The sequence below is a fragment of the Symsagittifera roscoffensis genome, chromosome 2 (genome assembly GCF_963678635.1).
Source record: "Symsagittifera roscoffensis chromosome 2, txSymRosc1.1, whole genome shotgun sequence".
Lineage (NCBI taxonomy): Eukaryota > Metazoa > Xenacoelomorpha > Acoela > Convolutidae > Symsagittifera > Symsagittifera roscoffensis.
Genome location: NC_087063.1, coordinates 2,274,431 through 2,297,673, shown reverse-complemented (window position 1 = coordinate 2,297,673; position 23,243 = coordinate 2,274,431). Strand labels below are relative to the sequence as shown.

General features: G+C 34.4%; 3 protein-coding genes across 3 annotated transcripts in view; all 3 read right to left on the bottom strand.

Moving 5' to 3' along the window:
* Positions 1-23,243, bottom strand: part of LOC134840327 (C2 domain-containing protein 5-like) — a 302,083-nt gene that overhangs the window by 179,986 nt on the left and 98,854 nt on the right. The gene's annotated exons all lie outside the window — the stretch shown is intronic.
* Positions 1,172-9,431, bottom strand: LOC134838959 (uncharacterized). Its single transcript, XM_063854330.1, has 5 exons — positions 9,256-9,431; positions 7,456-7,583; positions 5,223-5,346; positions 4,044-4,148; positions 1,172-1,478 (listed from the first exon to the last, which is right to left on the bottom strand). The coding sequence occupies exons 1-5, from the start codon at positions 9,429-9,431 to the stop codon at positions 1,265-1,267; spliced, it is 747 nt and encodes a 248-aa protein (XP_063710400.1). The 3' UTR covers positions 1,172-1,264.
* On the bottom strand, positions 14,349-19,991 carry LOC134840328 (ubiquilin-1-like). Its single transcript, XM_063856090.1, has 7 exons — positions 19,742-19,991; positions 19,514-19,632; positions 19,102-19,281; positions 18,218-18,715; positions 17,363-17,674; positions 16,953-17,031; positions 14,349-15,291 (listed from the first exon to the last, which is right to left on the bottom strand). The coding sequence occupies exons 1-7, from the start codon at positions 19,989-19,991 to the stop codon at positions 15,233-15,235; spliced, it is 1,497 nt and encodes a 498-aa protein (XP_063712160.1). The 3' UTR covers positions 14,349-15,232.

Below are 23,243 nucleotides of genomic sequence, written 5' to 3'. Positions count from 1 at the left end.
CGCAAACTTCAAATTCGATTGCAAGAAAAACTCAGATTTTGAAGATAGTTCTTGAAAAAAGTCCAAAACGGTCAAAAATCAAAATTTTTACTTTTCCGAATGCCATAACTTTTGATGTCAAAAAAACTGGGCGCAGTCGCAAACAAAAATGAGCTTCCCGCAACCCATTCTTGGAACTGGACCCAAAATCTCTGATATGGCAGAGTAGTTTTGGAGAAAATTCAACAAACTTAGAAAAAATGTCAAAAAATCTAAATTTTGACTTTTCTGAGGGCGATAACTTTTTGTGTAATAAAATGGGCGTTGCCGTTTATGCTGGGGTGTTTTTCAAAACCGTTTTAATCATTGAAACCAAAAATTCAACACTGGAGGGTTTGATTTCGATAAAACGAAGAAATCAAAAATAGGGGTCAAATATTCCCCACAGACTTTTTCGAGAGCTGTAGACAGAGGGGTCAAGCAAAAACCGACTCAATGGGAGCATGCAGGCAAACAGGGAAGCAAGCGGTCTTTCCATACATACCCCTTTTTTGAAAATCAGTAGCAATTTCTGAGACTAAAAAAGTTTCCAATAAGTTTGGAAATAAATTTCCATAACAAAAATTTCAACAAACCGATTGGTAAACATACAACCATTTTGAAAAGGGTAGAGGGGAGTTTTAAAATGGTGTTTTTCTTAAAACGACCCAAAATTAGGCCATTAGGTTGCTGAAAATAAGCCAAAATAGTTTGGGCCGATGAATTTTTCCAAGGAAACAAAAAACAAAGAAGGAAATTTGAAGTCAACCTAAGTAAAATTACAACGCTGAGAAATTTGAATGAATTATGAAAAAAGGTAAAGATGAGTCAGATGAGTCCTGCGAACAAAAATGTTCATGGGAAAAATCTAATAACCGATTGCAATACCCTTGCTTATCGCAAGGGTAATAAGAACTAGAAGAAGCAGAAAGCGTACGTAAGCGCCGTCACTTCGATCATTGATAAATAACTACAAATAAAAGGAAAAAAATGCCCATACAACTAAAAAAAATGAGAAAACCCAAAAACAGTTCCAGGAAGCGAATGATATTCAAAACTGAAAAAAATAAGCAAGCAATTTGACTCAAATCACCATTGAATCCACCTCTTTATACATGGTAAGACAAAAAAATATATATTAAAATCTCGTAAATAGCCAATTGAACTCTTAAGCATTCTGTATTTACTGGAAAAATATATACAACCAGTTGAAATACAAAAATAAATCCTCATTATCTAAAATTTATCACAGTTTCTCCAGGACAAAAGCGACGGCTGCTACTTCTCTCATATACATGTCGGAATCAAATGCATCCACTTGAAGAGTCTTAACCAGTCCCTCCCCCTCCATAAGAGCAATGTGGTCTCTAAATTCTTCAGGCCAGTGTCTGGCGACCATGATGACTGCTATGTAGCCTCCTTTCTTAACCATACGCACCACTTCGGACAAACTGCCTTTCCTAAAGAAAAAATTTTATGCTAATTTGGGAAGGAGTTGAAATGTATTTCGGTTGGACTCTAAAATTTAAGGGGGAGAAAAAAATTAATACAAGGTCGACAAAAACTTTGAAAAATCTGCCAAACTTCGAGAAAACTCTGGATGCGCCCTGAATCTGTTCGTAGGGAGTTCTCCGGAATGTGCTTTTTAAATGTATATTATCCGCAGCGATTAGGATTTGTCGCGAATATTTTTCCCATAACGTAACGAATTGACCCCAATACAAGAAAATGTTTATGCTCTTTTTCCATAAATAAAAACTGAATGACAATTCATACAGGCATTTCTTACAATTTGCTGTAAAGAAAACGTATATAACGCTTAGAAAACAATTTACATATATGAGAGCTCAAAAAATTCGGAATAAATTTATTGCCTTTTTGCTGGAAAAGCTTTTTTTATTTGTTAAACTTTACAAAAAAATAAGGTTTTTTTCCCGGCAAAAACTTCAAAATGAGAGAAAATCTTTTAATTTGCATTTAATTTGTTAAAGTAGATCTGTGCCCGAACCAAATTTCCACAGAAAAATTTAATTTTGAAATTTTACCTTTAACGATGTCACATAATTAATAATCGACAAAGTAATTAGAACAAAAAATCAAAGTATAAAACAAATAACACCAAAAACAACTTTTTTGTCCATTTAAAAATGCTTTTTATAAAATTCCATCAGTTGAAAAAAGCCAGTCATATGATTCCATTAATGAAAAATTTTCTCGTATGATATGGTATGGAATTAAATGATGAACATTTTTTTCCATCGATTGAAATCGTTTGACTAACATATTTTATCAAACCGCGCTGATTATAGTCATGATTTTATGATTGAATTTTCATAATCCCAAGATCCAAAATTTGAGAAACCTCACCTGTAGAATTGTAGTGATTTTTTCGAAAACTTAGAAATTGCCCGAAAATACTAGTCAAAATACTATAACTCTTCTACTTATGTTGCAATAAAGCATGGGTAACTAAAAATTGTCTTCAAAAAAGATCGAAAACAAGAGAAAGAAATGAACAAAAGACGAAATTAAAAAATACATAAGTATGTTTCTTTTGAAATCATGTGGCTCAAAAAAACTGCATTTTAAGCATGTTTTTGTTCACTTTTTGTTCGTTTTTCTCACGTATTTTTGGATTGGATTTACTTGAATACAGGCATTTCTTACAATTTGCTGTAAAGAAAACGTATATAACGCTTAGAAAACAATTTACATATATGAGAGCTCAAAAAATTCGGAATAAATTTATTGCCTTTTTGCTGGAAAAGCTTTTTTTATTTGTTAAACTTTACAAAAAAATAAGGTTTTTTTCCCGGCAAAAACTTCAAAATGAGAGAAAATCTTTTAATTTGCATTTAATTTGTTAAAGTAGATCTGTGCCCGAACCAAATTTCCACAGAAAAATTTAATTTTGAAATTTTACCTTTAACGATGTCACATAATTAATAATCGACAAAGTAATTAGAACAAAAAATCAAAGTATAAAACAAATAACACCAAAAACAACTTTTTTGTCCATTTAAAAATGCTTTTTATAAAATTCCATCAGTTGAAAAAAGCCAGTCATATGATTCCATTAATGAAAAATTTTCTCGTATGATATGGTATGGAATTAAATGATGAACATTTTTTTCCATCGATTGAAATCGTTTGACTAACATATTTTATCAAACCGCGCTGATTATAGTCATGATTTTATGATTGAATTTTCATAATCCCAAGATCCAAAATTTGAGAAACCTCACCTGTAGAATTGTAGTGATTTTTTCGAAAACTTAGAAATTGCCCGAAAATACTAGTCAAAATACTATAACTCTTCTACTTATGTTGCAATAAAGCATGGGTAACTAAAAATTGTCTTCAAAAAAGATCGAAAACAAGAGAAAGAAATGAACAAAAGACGAAATTAAAAAATACATAAATATGTTTCTTTTGAAATCATGTGGCTCAAAAAAACTGCATTTTAAGCATGTTTTTGTTCACTTTTTGTTCGTTTTTCTCACGTATTTTTGGATTGGATTTACTTGAAAAGTTACAATGTTTGAACTTTCTCTTATGCATAATAAGTATACATAATCGCTAAAACTTGAGCAGACAAAATCAGACACACAAAAATATTCCATTTTTACAGCGTTTTACAAAGTTTGAGTTGCAAATGTTGGAACAGGTCAAAATAACTGAAAAATGCATTTTGCGAATTTTGAATAATTTTTGCGTGCAATCTTGAGTATTGCAATATTTCCAAGCAACATTGAGAAAAAAATTTGTCTGAAGAACTAGCGACTGCATGCAAAAATTTTTTGAAAATGGTTAGTTGCTATTTTAAATCAATTTTGACTGCCCGTTTTTTTTGCTTCTAACTATAATCTGCAAGGACTTCTGCTACATCTGCTACATATCAGAAGTAAACTACTAACTTGGTTATTGATGGTTATTTGCTTTTTGATTAATTTTATCTATCCGTAATTTTTCGGCAACAAATGATAATCTGCGAGGAAAAGTCAAAAGACCAGAGGTGAACTAACTTCGCCGATCTGTCACTGAACACTCCTACTGAGAATGCCAAGTCGTACATGTCTCCAGGCACTGTAGTCTCCTCCCCCTCCACTAACATTTCCCCATACCAATCTCTAAACACACAAAATGGGGACTGAATATTTGGTACCAAGAATAATGACGCAAAAAAAAAATAATTCTCCGCTAAGATGAAAAAAAAGTTCTCGCTCACGCAACTAAGTTTAAGTCGAACCAAAATTTTCAAATTTTATCACAATAAACAGTTATAAGTGTTTTTTGCTGCTATTGGGCTAAACAATGGGAAAAACCCAGACAAGTTATTGTTCCGACCTTAACGGGTGGGAAGGGAATATGGAATGGCCTCTAGTTATTTGAGCCCGATTTTGACTACCTCAACGAATGCTCGTAAAGGGTTTTAGGGTTTAGTATAAAGGCCTCATTGGTAACTGTTCGGATTTATTCAAAAATCAAACAAAGTTGCTTCAGTTTCGAGCAAACTGGTCTGCTCTTATTGGTTTATTCAGGCTAACTTTTGTACTTGATATTTGAGACTGAATTTCCAACCTAATTCTGTTGGTATTAGAAACTGGAAACTGCTGCTTTTTCAACGCTATTTTCACTGAGTCTTATGGATCATTAACCAGTTGAAATTGCTCTCACTAATTTTTTGAAAAACAATTAACAAAAAATCGAAAAGTCGAAAAAATCGAAAACCAATTTTTAAAAGTTTTCATATGGCAAGCATTTGGTCTTCATACTTAACTTTGTTTATCCTTGCAAATTCCCTATAAAATCAATTCTCATGTGAGGATGCGGAAAAAAGGAAAATATACAAGTTGAAGTCTGCCATCGTGAATACTTTGTGTACTTCTTGTGCTTCATGCATAAACATAATAACAACTTTCGTCGAGCAATTTGGTATGTAGTTCGAAAATAATGGCCAAAACTTTCACCTCTGTGGGTTTATACAATTGAGTTAAAAAACCTATAAGTCCTGTCAGTTATTCAAAAAATGTATATATAAACGCAAAAATTAACCGAATTTGGAGTCATTTTTGAAATGATAAATTGCATCCCATAAACTCCTGAGAAAAGAATTTTAAAAAAAACAATTTAAGTTTAACATAATCACAAAAGGTGTTAGAATTTAATATTATCATCAATTTATTTAAAAAAAGAAAGCCTGCCTGTATATCTTCTTCTGTTTGGCCAGTGCGAACATGTTAGCAGATGGCTCCAGGGCGTCTACAGGTCCAGTGAAGCCGATTTCTCTCAGAGCCACTCCACTTAGACCAGTGCCAGCTCCAATATCTAAGCAACAGGAAGTTTTTGGTCAGAAATTTACTTAACAACAACAAAAACATGCACTGCTGGTATACAACAAGCACCGAGTGTAATTGACTGCCCATATGTTGCAGACGCAGCTAGAACTTTCCCAATCAAAAGTCACTGTGATCAAACCTTTGTAATCTCTCTGATGTAAACACTCTTGAAACAAAGCAAAACTAAGAAAGGTAACTCTAGGAGCCATGTTTCGAATTCATTGACTTTCCACTTAGCATCAAAACATGGCTGCAAGAGTCAACTTTCTTAGTTCTGCTTTGTTTCAAGAGTGGTTATATCAGAAAGATTACAAAGGTTTGATCATAGTGAATTTTGATTTACAAAGGTTGCGAAAATGTAGTTGCTTCCGCAAAACTGATTAACCTGACTAGGACCGTTCTATGACTGACAACTTTAGTGGGTTGAATATTGGTTTCGAGTGTGTGTTTTTTTACAAATGGGCAGACAGACTCATAAAGGTCTGAAACCCAACTTTAAAGTTTTATTTTCAAATCTAAGCCTGTGATCTTTTCGCTTATAACCCCTCCCCATAGAAGACAAAAATGGTTTTAAGATATCGATTGAATAATCAATATCACAAACAAGGATCGTCGATGCCTGCGCAAATTGGAGAATCAAAATAAAAAACACAAAAAAGTGAATATTCATATGAATTTTGAGAAGATACTGAAATGGTTCATGAGCCAAAAGAACTGGTCGTCTATAGATAAAATGCTCTTAAAAACGAAATAAGCGTTCAAAAATTTGAATCTGAAAAATCCACCCACGGAAAAATCATAAGTCTGAAAAACCAGAAAGTTCAGACCAAATCTTTTAGACACTGAAACACTTTTTTTGAGAAGCCGAATCACGACTGATAAAATGTTAATATGGTACTATTTTTGAATTAAAACACTATTTGAAAATGTGTTAATAGAAACTAACTCAAAAAGAAATAACTGGATCAAAAGGTGATTTTTAATTTACTGTTTTTTCCACTGTTTCAACTGTATAAAAATCAAAATTGTTTTTTTTTAAAGTTATATCATTCAAGCATTTCGCAGGCGAGCATGAACTTTCGTAACACTATATCTTCTAGCAAATAAAATTGAATTTTATTTCACAAAAGATCAAATTTTCAACTGCAAAAAAAAATCGAAATTGAGCGTGAATAATTTCTAAGAATTTATGGCTGAACCGCAAAAAAAATAAAATCAAGCGTGTTAGGATTTTTTGAGAGCAAAAAGAACAACAAAAAACAAAAAGTTTCATTGAATTCGTTCACACACAGGCAAAACAGAAATTCGCAACGATTACCATACAACTGAAGCATAATATTGAAAGCTGGGGAACCAAGTAAGAAATCAAAATTCCTCGAAAGAGAGTCCTCCGTTGAGCTGAAAACAAAAAAGCAACAAAAATTGATTTCACAAACATTTGTGATAGAGCTATTAAGTTTTATATTTAATGGCTATTAAGCTACTAATAAGCAAAAGCATTTAAAAAATTCAATCTTCAAATGACGCATTATAGATTTGAACCTAGAGATTCCACGGCCCGGGCGATACCAGTAGAGCAAAAGCGAAGCCGCCTCAATTTCGTTGAGTTTCCATTTTGGCGATTTTAAAACGCCTTCCAACTATTTTTTTGGTCGGCCAGCAAAAAAGATGTCTTAAAATAGTACCTTTGGGTCGTCAGGGGGGTCGAATCCCTGAGAGGGTGGCATTTGCCCCTCACTGCCCCCCCCTCCAAGTCGAGTACTGGGTGATACATACCAATAGTTGGCAGATTCAAGCTGCATCGCTCTTATGTATATTTCAAACAGTATTGGTTATTTGTTTCAAAGCCAATTTTTTTGCAAAAGTCAACTGTAAAATTTGATTTTTTGAATCAAATTCAATCTGGCAGATCACAGTTTTACAAATTTAATTTTATAGTTCTCTAAATTGTCACCAATGGTAATTTCGCTCTTCATCAGTTAAGCAGTGAAACAGACGATCATCTGGCTAATAGCAACTGGTACTCTAGATTTTGACGCTCGGTTTGGACAATTTATCACTCAATAAAAGCGCTAAAATAAATTAAACTAGGGCTCACCGATCGCAACCGACTCCCTCGGTATGGTTATTCCACTCTTCTGTTCCCAGTTGGCTATGGTCTTCATGCACAATTGGGGGGCCCGCCAGTGTAATTGGTCAGTCATAATCTCGTAGTTTTTAGCTGATCTAGACGCAGCAAACCAAAAATTTTGAAACTCTTTCCAGACTTGAAGCGACTTTTTTTTAATTTAGATTTAAATCGCGCATCTGTTGTCATCTTAAACACATTTGTTGTTCATCGGGTCTTTCCCATTATAGCCCCTCTCCCAGCCTTACCCTTCTCTCTCTGTCTTCTGATTTTACGACTGGGGAGGGGGGTGCGGGGGTGTAAAAAAAACTACCAATTTAAGTTCAAAGTCCCTTCCAGAGTTTTAATCTAGCTGTGAAGTATTCAAATAGTTTAATCTAAGCCATTTCATCATGAAAAAGAGCATTTTAAATCGTTTTTCGAAACGTAATGCGTAACCATAGTTTCAAGTTTTGGCCTTAGACTAAAAAAGAACCACCTACTGAAGAAGCTTTTATGTGCGATTTTTTTAGCTTCGTTTTTTTTCGCCTTTAATTTTTTTGATACAATAGCGAAGCTTAATTTCGCAATCATCAGTAACAAACAATTTTAAAAAACTTCAGTGTTTCACACATGACTTGGTAGTAAATTTTGGCAGCAGTCATGGCGCTAGAATTAAGCGGAAATATATTAGCTATTTGAAATAAATGTAAAAGAAACTATAGTAGACGCTTGCTGTGCAAGTAGTGCAGAAAGTTCCAACCAAGAAATCGCTGTATGAAAATTCAACACTAATTTTTCATGGCTTAAAAAACCTCTTTGCTATTGCAACACCACTACCAGCATAAATAATAGAAAAAATAGCTCAAAAGTATAGACTCAAAAACAAACACTTCAAACCTGGTTTCCTCGACACTTTTAAAAATTTTAAAAAGTCGGAACTGAAATAACTTTAATATGATATATTACGCGACCCATTATGATAATTATTTGTGTATCTGATTTTGTCTGGAAAAAAGACATCCGGATACGACGTTCTTATCCATTCTGCGTGCTCGAAACAAAAAGAATGCTCGTTAATCAGAGGAAAGGACTGAATAATCCGACTGCCCATCAGCTTGTCTCCCATAATTTTTGCAAGAAATAGTTTGCCACTATTAAAAATACTTTTCGCCACGCACAAAAAAGTCGCTTAGGTCGCAATTTAGGTATCAAACATTTAACGAACAGCTTACAGGTTCAATTTCCACTCCACAGACTTTTTTTTCGAAACTGATCTGAATAAAAAAAAACCCTAAAACCTGAAACTTTAAAAGAAATTACTGTTCAATTTAACGACTGCTTTTTAACAGTTATGGTGTAGGTTTTTGCAAAATTGTTTTAGTAGTATAAAAAAAATCAAAAAATTCGTTTTATTTTTCCAAAACTTTTCCACGCCACATTTTAAAAACGTTTACTCTTCATTTTGCACCAATAATGCGGTGTTTGAATCAATTAATTTGACTCCATTTAATTTGAAATGTTCCGTGACATCGAATAACTCACAGTTTGTGAAAATGCGTTTTTATACCAAATTGGTAAACTAACTTTAAAACACTCTATTTCTGCAAGAATAGAATCGCAGTTATATTTTTTTTCCAAAAAAGCACACCGCGGACAAATTTTCACAAATTGTTTTCAAAGTAGGATTTTGAAAAATGTTCAATTTCACTCCACAATCTCACAGTTACAATATTGGCTTTAAAAATGAGCTGCTCTTCTAAAAAAGGTAACGAAGGTTAAAAAAATTACCTGTCATAGAAGTTTTTCTCCTCTTGTGCATTGCTGACTTGCCACCACAGACTATGTAACCACTCCTTCGACGGATCATTACTAGCTTCTCCATTGAGACATTCATTCTTGTGATCTCCGCTCTGATTGGTCGAAATGCAGAGACTCATCTCATTGTCTGGTTGTTCCGAATCCATTAATTAGGACGAGAGAGAAACAATTTCTCAGGTTCTCCGTTTTTTAATATTGGTTTCGCAAATTCAACTAATAAGAATCGACAGAAAGAAAAAGTTGACCGATCAAACAGTATATTCAAGTCAATGCTTGTTTGTTAAAAAAGGTATGTTAGTCACATACCCGTTGATGTCAAAATTCAAAAAAAAAATTTGAAACAAAAATACTAAAAACAGCTTATCTAGCCAAACCAGATAACATTTGCAAAATTTATTAGTTGCAAGATAGCACTTGCAAAACAAGAAAAATTTGAAAAATCTTTGAGCCACGGGGAGATGCGAAAAAGTTGCTGTACCTCGCGAAAAACTTATGATTTTTTTTCTTCAAATTTTATTCAATTGTTTCTGCGTGATCAAATTAATCACCGTTTCGAAAGGAAGTAAAAAATTGTCGACTTTGAGTGAAATCAAAAATTTACAACTTCAAAAAGAACTTACTTGTTGCTAACTTTTGTGGATATCCGTCTAAAGAGTTCAAACACCTAAATTAGTCCGATCATAAGTTTTGAACTAATTCCAGATTATGAGATGGAAGTGTTTGTATTTGATGCAGTGGCAATGAACCTAACCTCAAACTCAAATATATGCAATCATCATAAAGGGTTATTCCAACCAGATTTAGATATCTTGTCGCTACTCATTTTCAGCTCAAGAAATGTTGCTAATCAATTTTCAGGTCAAGAAAGATTCACCTGGTTTTAACTTATGTATGCAAGGCTTAACTACAGGGTGATTCCTCTTAACGGAAGCTGGTGTTCGTTTAGGCACTGCAAGGCGTTAACTACATCCTTCAAATTATTTAATAGAGCCTATTTTTCTAATTGTGGATAAAAGTAACCACAAAACGTTGAACAAAAACTGCGAAAAAATGACCGACTATATGGAAAAACAGAAGCAATTTTTAAGCACTGAATTAAAAATTGTATACTCGCCAGCGTTTGTTAGCCATAACTATATAAAACAAAAATAGCCGGCTAATGTGCGAGTAACACCGAATGTTCCGACCATAGTCTTAACAAATACAACAAAAAAATTGTTTTTCAAATTAGTGTTTTTTTTGGTATTGTGTCATAAAAGGAGCTGAACAAAAATTTAGGCTTGTTTAGGCAGTCAATTTAGGCTTGTTCGGCAGTCATAGTAAAATTAGCAAATCGAAGAACAGTTTTTGTAGAAAAAAGATTAGAAAAAAGAAAAAAATCAAAAATGTTTTCAATTTTTGCAGTATTTTGAATTTTTAAAACCTTTTTAATTCCAAAGAAGCGGTAGAATACTAGCTAATCGACTAAAACTAAATTTTTACGTATTAAATTAGGCTGTTGTAAAAGTCTAGCCATTAAAATAAGCTATTGTAGGGCTGCTCACTCGCTTTATTCGCTCGAATTCAGACGAAAAACCAAAAATTTCCAACCGGTTTTTCTCGGCACTGGAAAACTTTTTGAAGTTTTTCTTAAATCTCGTTCGAATTACGAATGCAAGAGGTTTATCATAACTTATCACTCAACTCTATCCGGTGATTAATTGTGGTAGCTGTTTTTGCGTGGAAAACGAAAAAGAAAAAACGAAAACAAACCCGAATACAAACTTCTTCCTCATTTTTCAAATGGTCGAAACAATAAGCAATTTCGGTTTCAAACGAGCTACCTGTTTTCATAATGATGTAGCTGCTCCGCATAATTTATTACTCGTCGTGTTATTCACTCGCAGAATTTGACGATACACATTTTTCGTCCAATCGATTCAACACCCAACTGATTTGCAAAATTATATGTTCTACTTACAAACTAGACGACCCTACGCAAAAAATTATGACCAACGAAAGTATTTTTAATTTTAAAAACGGAAACCATTTGTACATTTTTGCTTGAAAACCTCCAAACAATACCTGCAAGCTAAAAAAAACCATGGCAATTAAAAAATTGTGAAAAAGCGGTCAACAAAACTCAATGAAAACGGGAAAAATTGACTTATGATTGTTTTTTAACATCAAATTTCAAAAAATACAACGCACTAAAAGTTCTTTGAAAAATAAAATCATTTTTGAAACAAAAAATTATTCGCATTTTTTTCACAATTTTTTTATTTTCGTTCTTGAAGAGCGTAGTTTGCTTTCCTTTAACAACCGAAATTAAATTGAACTTAAAAAAAACACTAAAACTGATAAGAACCAAATAATTGAAAACAAAAAAAAACCACCCGACCTAAATAAGTTTCACCAGTTTGTTCATTGACATATGATTGGAAGGAACAAAATTTTAAATATTTGCATGCACCAGAAACAAGGATCAAATGCCAACTGAAACAAAGGAAAACTGGCAGTTAACAACATCTGAAACCTTTCTAAGACAATTTTATCTCAAAATTTGTATATGAGTTTTTTTTTAATAAATTTTGATCAGTTGAAGAAATGTTCTGTGTAATTCTGGATTGATGAAGATGCATGAAAAAAAATCATTATTAGACAGCTTCAAATGTAAACTAAATAAAAAAGGTTGGCCGGTTGTTGTCTATGAGGCACTAAATACCGACGAAATATGTACATCTCATTTGATTTAGTTTAAAACTAAAGGACTTAAATTCAAATTGATAACACACTAGAGCTCTTAACACAACCTACGCGATAGTTCATTCTCTTTATTCCATCAACTGGTCGAAACAAGAAAACTGCTCGTTTCAGATCGCAGCCCGGAATATCCGAAATTTTGTTGAAAATTAACTCAACAAACTATTTAGTTACTCAGGAAAACAATTAGTTAAAAATCATATTTAATGGGAACAGAACTACTACTGAGACGAAGCTGCATCTTTGCAAAAACGAGCGAGAAAACGGCAAAACTTCGGATTCTCAAAAGCTTTAAAATGCGGAAAAATTGAAAAAATGCATGTAAAAATTGGAATGTAAAAAATTGAAGTCTGGCACACTAACTTTGCAGTAAATTAGAACAGATTCAACCAAATTGATATAAATTTTGCGTTTCAAAAATGTCGCAAAATTATGGCTTTGGAAAACTTCTGAAAGGAGATTTTAATCATAATACTGTTGTCTGAAACAAACTCCTTTCACCAGTTCATTGAAATAAAAAAGCATCAACTGTGTCAACTTGTTACTAATCAAATGTGAAAGCACAAGCTTGAAGTGCAATTGTAGCCTACTGATTCAAAAGCGCCCTTAAAAGTTGCATTTAAATTTTTATATTTGCGACTTAGGTTTGAAAAAGTTGCACCGTACTATCGGACTGCGTTATGCTTGTGTAATCAACAGGCATTCTAAAAAGAAGAGCGTTTTCCCTGTCCAGTTGTTTTTCAACTTATTAAATATTGTAGAGTTCGATCTACAAAAATAACGCAAATCAAAATTCGCACACATGCAAAATTCGAAGTAGCGCAGCTACACTTAACATCACACACTAAATTGACAGAGAACTCAGGAAATTATACAAATATGTCTTAACGAAAATGAAGGTTTGAGAAAAAAAGTTCCAGAAATTACGTGACTTTTTCACACCATCACTATGGCATCATACGCGAATGTTTTACTTATACGCCATGCTCGCCGCATGAAAACCAGGCAGAAATGATTAGCTTCGCTTATGCGGACACACTGCTCTGATATTGGAAAAAGCTTGACTTACTCCCTTAACGGAAGTCGCATAGTTTTTCTTACTATAAAAAGCATGCTGGATTTCAAAATTGTAGATCACCTGTTTGGGCTAAACCCACATTCAGATTTTTATAGTTACGTACAAACAGGCGAAGCAAAGCTTCAAATCACTAGCAATACAACGCAAACACAGCTATGCAAGCTAGCCAATAGAAAATGAGCCGGAAATCATAAAATCGATATGTTTTTTTTTTTGGAAAAAATGGAAAATTGTTCAAAAAAAATCAACAAAAACAATCAACAGCATAAATTAAGTCTTTAAATTTCTAATGAGCGGCTACTAAGACAACAATGCATTCAATGAGCCAAAAACAGCCGCTCCAAGCCGCTCATTGAGCCGAAAACAAACAAAAAACTGTTTTTAAATTTTGAACTTTTGCTTAACTACATTCTTCAGTTCGTAATTAGCTGTTGAAAAAATGTGGTTTTAAACATTCTGACATTATTTTTCGAAGTGTCAGCAAAATTTGGAATTTAAATGAACAATTTTGTTTGCCTCAATTTAATTTGTAATGATTATGAGCGCGGGATAATTCGCCACGTAAAAATAATTTCTGTATTGAGCTATTATAAATTGAAAGAAGCTTCCAACCCTAGTTAGGACAGTTCGAGCACACACAGCTGAAACTCCGAAGGTTCCAGGAGAGACGTTCAAGTTATTTTAACATTGGTCTGAATTACAACATAACCAACCTACAATTGGAAGCGAGTCATGAGCGGAACAAAACAGAAAACTTGGTTTCGAATTTCAAAAAATATTGCCTTAAGGGGTTTTGAAGTTCAATAAAAACCTATTACTGACAATGTTTTGATAAAATTAACCCAGTTTGGGAAAACTGGATCAATAGGGTTATTTTTTTCCGCTGGGAAGCCCACTTTCATTAAATCCTACCTTCAAAACTAGAAAATTATCCAGTTTTTCGTGATCTGTACACTTTTGCTGTTCGATATTGTAGTTTGCCTAGCTTTAAACAATTGAGCTTAAGAAGAGATCAAAAGTCAAAAATTAAATTTAAGCACGCTCGGATTTTGTGCAAAAAAAATCACCATGAACTATATAAGCGTATTCGTTATGTTCATGACTCTTAAACATGACCCCTAGCTCATAATTTCCTCATTTTCGATGAAAGTCAGAACAATACGTAAAACACTAAATTATAAAAATTCATTACTCAAAAAAGCCACCACCGTTTGAAAACACGCTCTTTATCGTTTGAAAACAATGGATAATCAATATGCTAAATTAAATGATCGAGGATTTAATATCTTTGAAATTTGTTATATAAACAGCAATTTAAGGATGGCAACATACACATTCACCGGCGGATTATGACAAAATTATTGATTTGGACAAGGAAACGAAGAGATAAAAACTTATCATCGCTGAATTGACACTGCAAATATAAAAGCTCGAGGGTAGATTTTTTCTTGGTTATTTCATTCCCGCTTATTTAATGATGATACACTTATTTAGGTTTCCCGGCTGAGAACGCAATACAAAGCCTATATTTCACTGCTATATTTCTGTTTGTTTTAGCAACCTAAACTTAATTTCAACAGAGGAAAATTATTTTCAATTTTCTGGCAAAACTTCGCATCTAAGTGCAGACAAAACAAGCATTTAACAGGCGAATTTGAAAAAAATTGAAGGATACTATTTAGCACAAGGACAGCAGCAGAACTGCAAAATAGTCATGAAAGGGAACAAAAAATCTAAGCTGAAATGTCACTTTTTCTCGGCACTTTTTCAATCTATTTCAAATTAACAAAATGTGATTCATCGAAACCTTTTCTGATATCAACACCAAAAATGACACTCCATTGTGAAAAATATTGATAGCATAGTATAACACGAGCATTAAATGCAATGTATTTCGAATCTATTATAGCAATATCAATATGTATTAGCAACTTCTACAATTTAACTCTCAAAACCTAAAACAATTTTCAGTCAATAATAATAATAATAAAATCGTGATAACTCAGTTTTTTTATGATTTCGTCTATGCATTTCAATGACGTTGTCCTTCTGTGGGTATATTTTCAAGGTTATCCCAAGTGCTCCATAAGCATTCCCGTGTTGTGTGATAAAAACAACTGCAGCCTTCTACCCTCCGAGAAGTCGGTTGACAGCTCCGTTTACGTCTCCGCCGCTCGCCACAAGGGCTGAAAAGACATTTTCATCGTGATGTTTAAGCTAAATATGACTGAAACTATTCATACTATGTTTGAAGCCTCGAATTATACGCCTCGAATTATACGCCTCGAATTAGTAAAAATTCGGCTAAGTCTGAGATTCAAACCTGCGACTAATAGTCTCACACACTAACCACTCAGCCACGGACCCTTGAAGGGCACCAAATACTAGCCACAACGCAGAAAACAGATGCTATGCACTTTCCAATGCTACAGTGAACTTTCCAAATAATTGAACACTTTTAATGAACATTCTCATTTGCGAGTTAGGTTAGAAAAAAAGAAGGTTCGTAATAATACACTAAGCTGATCGCAGGTGTAATCACGATCTATCTAAAAGTAATCACTCCATTAATTGACTCTCGTATCGTAAAGGTCGTAACAGTCTGTACTGCTTGTACAGTCATCACCTCAACTAGCTTCAAAAACAGAGCCAGCATGCACAATTAGAAAAAGGTCATTGAACTTCATTTTCGACCTCATAAAAAAACTATTTGAAAGACATATTTATGAAAAAACAACAACCGAATTCAAACAAAAAATGTATATGGTCCGAAAACTCTTTGAAATTCAAGAACCTTTAACGATTGTTACATTTTGCTGAATTAACCCATGAGAGAAAACTAGATAGATAGGTAAACTTTCTTCCGAAACGAAATCTAAAATCTTAAATTCGCTTTCAGAACTTTACATCACTCACATTTTCATGGCTATTGAACTTCAATAACTGGAAAGCGTAATTTGCCTTAAAAACGAATCGGAAGTCAAACTGCGAAACTCAAATTCAGCCGTGAACAATTTTTAAGAATGATTTTTTAAAAAGTAGCCAAATGAATGCTGGGAAAGAATCATTGAACTGAATGAAACATAACAAACTGTTGTTTTTTAGAAAAAAAAACGTTCGAAGTTCACGTAAAAAAACATATAGCCTCAGAGCTCTCTGAATTTCAAAAACAGATTATGATTGACACATTTTTGTTAAAATTGAAGCAATTTGAGAAAACTGAATCAATAGGTAAATCTTTTATTCCGTCTGAAAATCAAAATACACTTTAGAATTAAAAGTTGATCACGTTTTGTCGCGCCATTTCCGCTTTTGTTATTGGAGAGCACAATTTGACTGACTTATAGCAGATGAATTTGCATTGAACTCAAAAAGTGCATATATACTTGATGAGTGCATACAAACGCATTATTATATTTGAATGCTATAGTTACTAGAGCAATTTAAGGCATTTGCAGGAAAATTTTTAATAAATCACCAAGACCTATCAAAGAGTCTTCACTACGTTCATCGACTCTTAATAAATAAACACGACCGACATCAGTCTTCACTAAGTTCATTGACACTTGTAAAAAGATCACTTGATTTCAGCGCAGCTTAACTTACCATCCATTTGGCAAATGATTTGAATTGAAAAGAAATAGAATATCACACCGTTAAAAATCAAAACTTTAGCATTAATAACTTAAACTCTTTCCTGAAAAAAGACTCGACCTACACATTGAAATTCATGTCGTTATTATATTTTTATCTATGCAGGGTCGATTACTCAAAGCTTGAAGCAATTGTGAATTCAAAGTCAACCGTTTTCGACTGATAATTACGATACGTCGGTGAAACCACTGACCTTGTATGTTGGCATCCCTGTTGAAGAATCCCATTGCTTGCAGTTGCTCCAATTGTTGACGGAATCTCTCTTCAGGAGGCTGAAACCAATTCACTTACATTTTTTTTGTTCACGCAACTTGACAACAACCAGCTAGGTCGGATCATCAGTGGTGTTGGCAAAGCTGGTTATGAAGACCAAATATAATTACAATTAAACAAAAAACTACAAACAAAAATTCTTTACAATCTGACCACTGGGAAAAGTTTGACCTTCAAAAATATAGATCCTTTGTTGATGTGGAGGTGGATGATTATTCAATCCATAAAGATACCAGAAAAAGTTGTAATAAAGGAAGAACAATTAACTTTGATTGACTAAAATTTATTACGAATGCGGTCGCAAATATCACCTGTTCAAACATAACATACCGTTTGATTCTGGGTAGCCATAGCTTGCGCAAACTGCTGTGCCAAATTCGAATAAATATCAGCAGATGCAGTCGGGTTCGGAGTGCCACCGGTGGTCGTGTTGACGGGGGCAGGTTGAGTGGTCGTATCAGTACCTGTTGGTGCCGTCGTTCCAGGGGTAGTAGCTGCGGCGCCTGACAGCCCCGCCCCCGCGGCAGGGTTGAACAGACCGGGGGCTCTGGAGGAGAGTCTTTGGAAGGTCTGTTGGAGACTCATCAGATCTGCCATGGACTCTGGGTCGCTCATGAGACGCATCATGTCAGGATTTTGCATCTACACAATAAACAATACATTGAATCAACACAAGGCGATATTTTGGCTATTTTCCACTTTCTCCCAAATTTTAAACTCAAATTCGAAAAACTATTTAAACAAAATTGTGAACGGATTTGTTCTTCATACTTTAGAAGGTAGCATCACGCATTTAGCCATAACACGTTTAAAAAAATTATGAAACTATAAAATTTGAAATTTGAGGAAAGTGGAAAAGATATTTTCTCAACTCTCGAAATGGCGACATGAAAACTTCCTGATGAAAACGGAAAAATTTAAAAAATAAACCTGTTTACAGGTTTCGATATTCATTAATAAAAAAATAATTAAAACATAAGATTTGAGTCATTGGACAAAGTAAGAGACAGATTGCGAACTCCATTGAAAGCCGTTTTCGTTTTCTACTTCTAGATCTAATCTTGATAAATGTTATGATGGTAATTTATTTTTTAGATATGTTCACATTTGAAAGCAATGCCGCCATTACATCTAGATGCTACACTTTCGCAGATCTACGTTTTTTTTCCCCTCAGATGTGAATACCTGCGACGTGAGCTGTTCGCGTGCCGTCGGGTTGTTCCTCAACATGGGGTTATTATCAATCATCTGCTGCATCATAGCCGGGTTCGAACTCATCTGTTGCATCATGTTTTGAACCATCGGTGAACTCATCATTTGCTGCATTAGTTCAGGATTCGACATCATCTGCTGCATGTAGCTTTGCATTCCCGGTGAGCTCGAGAAGTCCGGACCACCTCCCATTCCTCCAGCTCCTCCGAATAGACTAGCCAAATTAGCCCCAGATCCAGGTCCTGTACCAGTTGTGCCTCCCGTTCCACTATCAGCAGACCCTTGACTAGTAGAGTTTGTTGTTGTTGCTCCTGCTGCAGTGGATCCGCCGCCGCCTGTCCATGGATTGGGCAAGGGTTCGTTGTTTTCTCTACCTTGTTGGCTGTTTATGGAATTGGTATTATTTTCGGCCAGAGCTGCGAAGGGATTGCTGCCTCCGAACTGTTCTTGAGCAGCGTTTAGCATTGGTTCCTATAAGTTGAATGAATAATCATTTAACATTCAACATACAATCGAAAAGCACTCATGAACAATGAAACCGCCAAGAAAAAATTGGAGTAGCAATGTATTTTTTTCCTAAAAAACTCATTTCCTTTATTTCTACCACTGTAAATGTTTACAACTGACAATCAATTAATATTACTGGATTAATGGGTAATTTCTTTATTCCGCTTAAAACTATAAGTTAAGTCTAACTTGAAAATTAAACTAATTTCCACCCAATTCGACAGACACTTTCGAAGTACGTAACTTGACTTTCACTGAAAAACAAGACAGTTGCTCTCGCAAGTGTAATGAATATGAAACAAGGACATAAAACTAGGAAAACCTATCGAAGGAAAGGATTTTGAAGGTACCTGGACGTCGTTGAATAGTCGAGAGAGGGCGTCGAAGCCCCCTGGTAGATTCTCGAGGTTTGACATGGCTCTATCCTGGTGTCGAATCATCTCGTCCCTCATTGCAGGGTTCCTCGCAATCTCCATTGTCTGCCTCATAAGACTCGGGTTGTTCAGCAGGTGGTTTATCTCGGGGTTTTGCTAAACATCAATCATTTGCTTATATATACGCTCAGTTGAAACCATCTGCATTGGACACTTCAAACACCTCCAGATTTCACGTTAACTATAACCATAAAAACCTAGAACGTATTTTAAGACAATAAGTCATTGCTTCAGAAAAAAAACACTAGACTACATAATACAAAAATAATACGAATTACATTCTGTCAAATTAAAATCTGAAAACTTTCGGTTATCGCTGAGGACTTACCTGGATGACCTGCTGCATCTGTGGATTGCTCATCATGAGGTTTCTCATTAAGTCCGGGTTACTCATCATGCTCTGCACCATCGGGTCGTCCATTATCTGTCGCAACAGCTGCGGGTTGTCTAAACAATAATTAATGCATGCCTACTTACAAACGGATCGTGTATAAGCGGATCGTGTTAATAAAGATCCAGAATTGAAATATTTTGTAATATATTATATTGAGCTCACCCCTCATTTGCTGCTGCATTTGGCGTTGCATCTGTCCAAAGTCCCCACCCATTCCTCCTGCTCCCCCAGATCCAAACATGTTGAACCCGGCGGCGCTTCCCAGACCCGCAGCTCCTCCTGGCCTCGTGTTCTGTGTGGGGTTAGTATTCGAGGTTGAGTTATTGGATGATACGTTGGAATTAGTAGAAGCTGAACTGTTGGGAGCAGCAGCAGAGGTATTGGTTGCTGTGTTCTGCCCTCTGATTACCATGTGTACGGCACAGCCGTCTTTTATGCCTAGGTAAACAAAAGTAGTCATGTCTACAAAGATGTGTTTTCCAAAACAAAAATGAAAAAGCGGCAAACACTTGAAATAAGTTTTAGATTTAAAAACAAAGCTGCTTGATTTATGAGATGAAATTCAATCAAAAAGCATGAAATACCTAGAGCAGATAAAGTGTCTTCGTCCTTCAAAATTTTCCCGGCATATATCAGAAGAATAGTTTTCCCGGTTGCATTATGCCGCTCTGCCACGAGGGTTTTGACCTGCAAACAAAGACAAAATTAGCAAACAAAATTTGACACAAGTAGAAAACTAAGGAGCGCATATTAAACGCGCAATAGCAAACAAACCTTGGATACTTTTTCGTCTGGACTAACTTCAATCCCTAGTCGATCTTTTGTTTCCTCTGTAAGCTTATCATTAGGAGTTTTGATAAAGATTTTTATGGTCGGCGAGTCAGCCATTCCTATCCTAAAAACTTTCGGTAATTTCAAGATGACCACAGGCAGGGCTGTAACGAAATTTATTGAACTTAAATATTTTGGCAATGAAAACAATACAATTAACTATTTTTGACAGAGAAAAACAAAACAATTAATTTATCATAATAATTATTGTAAAAATTATTTTTGATTAAGTTCTTCGCGATCGTCGGAAATGTGTTCTTTCCATTAATTTCGAGGGACAACCTTTTTTGTATGTAATATAGGTCTCTGGAATGTAATGACCGTGAACGCGATTATCAATAAATGATTCTCTAAACACATTTTTTGTAGAAGAAATACCAAAAATATATTTAATAGATATATTTTACCGATGAAATAAAAATATACTAGCGTGTAACTTAGCGTCGAATTTATGACAACTCATAAGAAATCGCATATATTGGAAATAATATCTGCATCCTTTGAGTGTACTCTGACAGCACCCAATTACAGTGTTGGTAATTTCAAATTTTGCTAAGTTATTTATTTAACTTTTATTAATTCAAATTTTGAAAAACCATACAATTTTGTGAATTTTTTAATCTCGAAGTTCGTTGAAAGCGACAGCAACACGTCACATCTCAGAAACTAAAAGCAATTGAGCAGCCGCATTTGGACGCAACATTTGCAACTTCTGAGAGTACTCAGAGTACCCAAATACATGGCTGAGAACTTCAGAAATTGAGAAACTTCAAATTGAAGTTTTTTAAAAAAATTTTGAAAAACCAAGATAAGTGCCCAAGATTCGCAACCCCTGAGAGTACTCTGACAGCCCCCAACTTTATGGTTAGGTATTCCAAATTTTAAAAAAAAATCAAATTTAAGTTTTCTGAACAAAACGTCATATCTCGAAAACTACGAGGATTCAAGCAGTCAGATTTTAAAGAAAAAATTGCAACCCCTAGGAGTGCCCTACAAAGCCTGAAATAAGGGTTCTTTGAATATTTGAAAAAACTGACAACAAAACGTCACATCTCGGAAACTCAAAGTATAAGAGCAGTCGCTTTAGGACGCAAAACTTTCAACATGGAGCTCCTGTGAGTACCCTTCACAGTACTTGACTACAAGGTCAAGAAATTCAAATCTTTTTGAATTTTTTTAAATCCAAGTTTTCTGAAAAATTTTAATAAAAATCAGAAAACATCATATCTCGGAAACTACTAGAATTTGAGCAGGCATATTTGGAGGCAAGACTCGCAACTCCTGAGATCTTGAGAGTACACTGAAGGCCCCTACTACAAAAATCGGAATTTCAAATTTTGAAGAAAAAAGTTGAATTTAAATTATCATAAATTTTTTTTGAGAAAATCACAAAAAACCCATATCTCGAAAAGTACAACAATTTGAGCAATCATATTTGGAGGCAAAAAACGCAACTCTTGGGAGTACCTTGGCAGAGCTTTACCATAGAGATGGGAACTTCAAATTTTGTGAATTTCAAAATTTAAGTTCTTTAAAAAATCCTAGAAAAACGTCATATCTAGAAAACTAAAGATTTGGGCAGTCATACTCAGCGGAAACATTCACAGCCAGTGAGAGTACCTTGACAGCACCCAACTACAAGGTTGATAATTTCAAATTTTTTAAAATTTTTCAAATTTAAGTGTTCTAGAAATTTTTGAAATATATCGAAAATTGCCGTATCTCTTAAACTAAAAGGATTTGGTTATTCATATACGGAGGCCAAAATCCCAAAACATGGGGAAGTCCTGTCAGCATCCCATTATTGGGTTGCTAATTTCAAACTTGGTAAAAAAACACAGAATTCAAACAGGAAAATCGGAAAAAATCTTAACCATTGCAATATACGATATAGTTTACACATGGGTAGATAGCTGTCACTTGCATTTAAATTAAGTATAGATAGATAGACAGATAGATAGATAGATAGATAGATAGATAGATATAGATTTATTTTTATGAAAAAAAAAGATTTGAATACATTTTTCACAGTCTTGACCACAGGTTACAGTAATATCAGGGTATCAATAGTTCATCTATAGTTTATCTATCACAATAGGTCAATTAAAAAGCCAGACATTTTCGAAAACAACTTCCAGCAGAAACTTTGGAACGTCAAAACACAAAACTCGCAGCAGATGCGCGAGCATATCTATATGATAGGAAGAGGGAGCAGTTCGTGTTATAATAGGGAATCGTTGACAATTTTGGTCAAATACCAATTTTTCAGAAGTTCAAAACTTTGGGTCGCCCAAAATTAACATCAGAGCAAATGTACGATTCATATCTAGTCAAAACTTCAGATGTAAAAAATTTGGAAACAGAAAAACAAATAGATCAAAAAAGTAATTTCAAGCAAAACGCTTATCAATAAGCAAAAAATGAGTCATTCTGTGAGGAGATTGAGAACTGAATTTTTGGACCGACATCGAAAGTTTCTGGAGCCAACAAAAAATTCATAAATAGGTAAAAAGAACAATTGAGGTTGATTGAAGTGTTCAGTCGTAATGAAGGCATAATAAAAGATTACCTTCTGCAATTTTTTTCTAGTAGTTTTGTAGCTAAACCGGCGTTTTGATTTACGCGTGGCGTGTCATCTGCGTACTGTACTAATTTGCATGAGGTTGCTAATTGTTTGCTTAGGTCGTTGATAAACAGATTAAAAATCATCAGTCCCGAAAGCTTGCCGAGGGACAGCTTGGTGCAATACAATTCAATTTGAATCAAAATTGATGTCAATTGATTTCTCTTTACGTTTTGCAATGAAAAAATTTATCATTTCCATTGCCTTTTC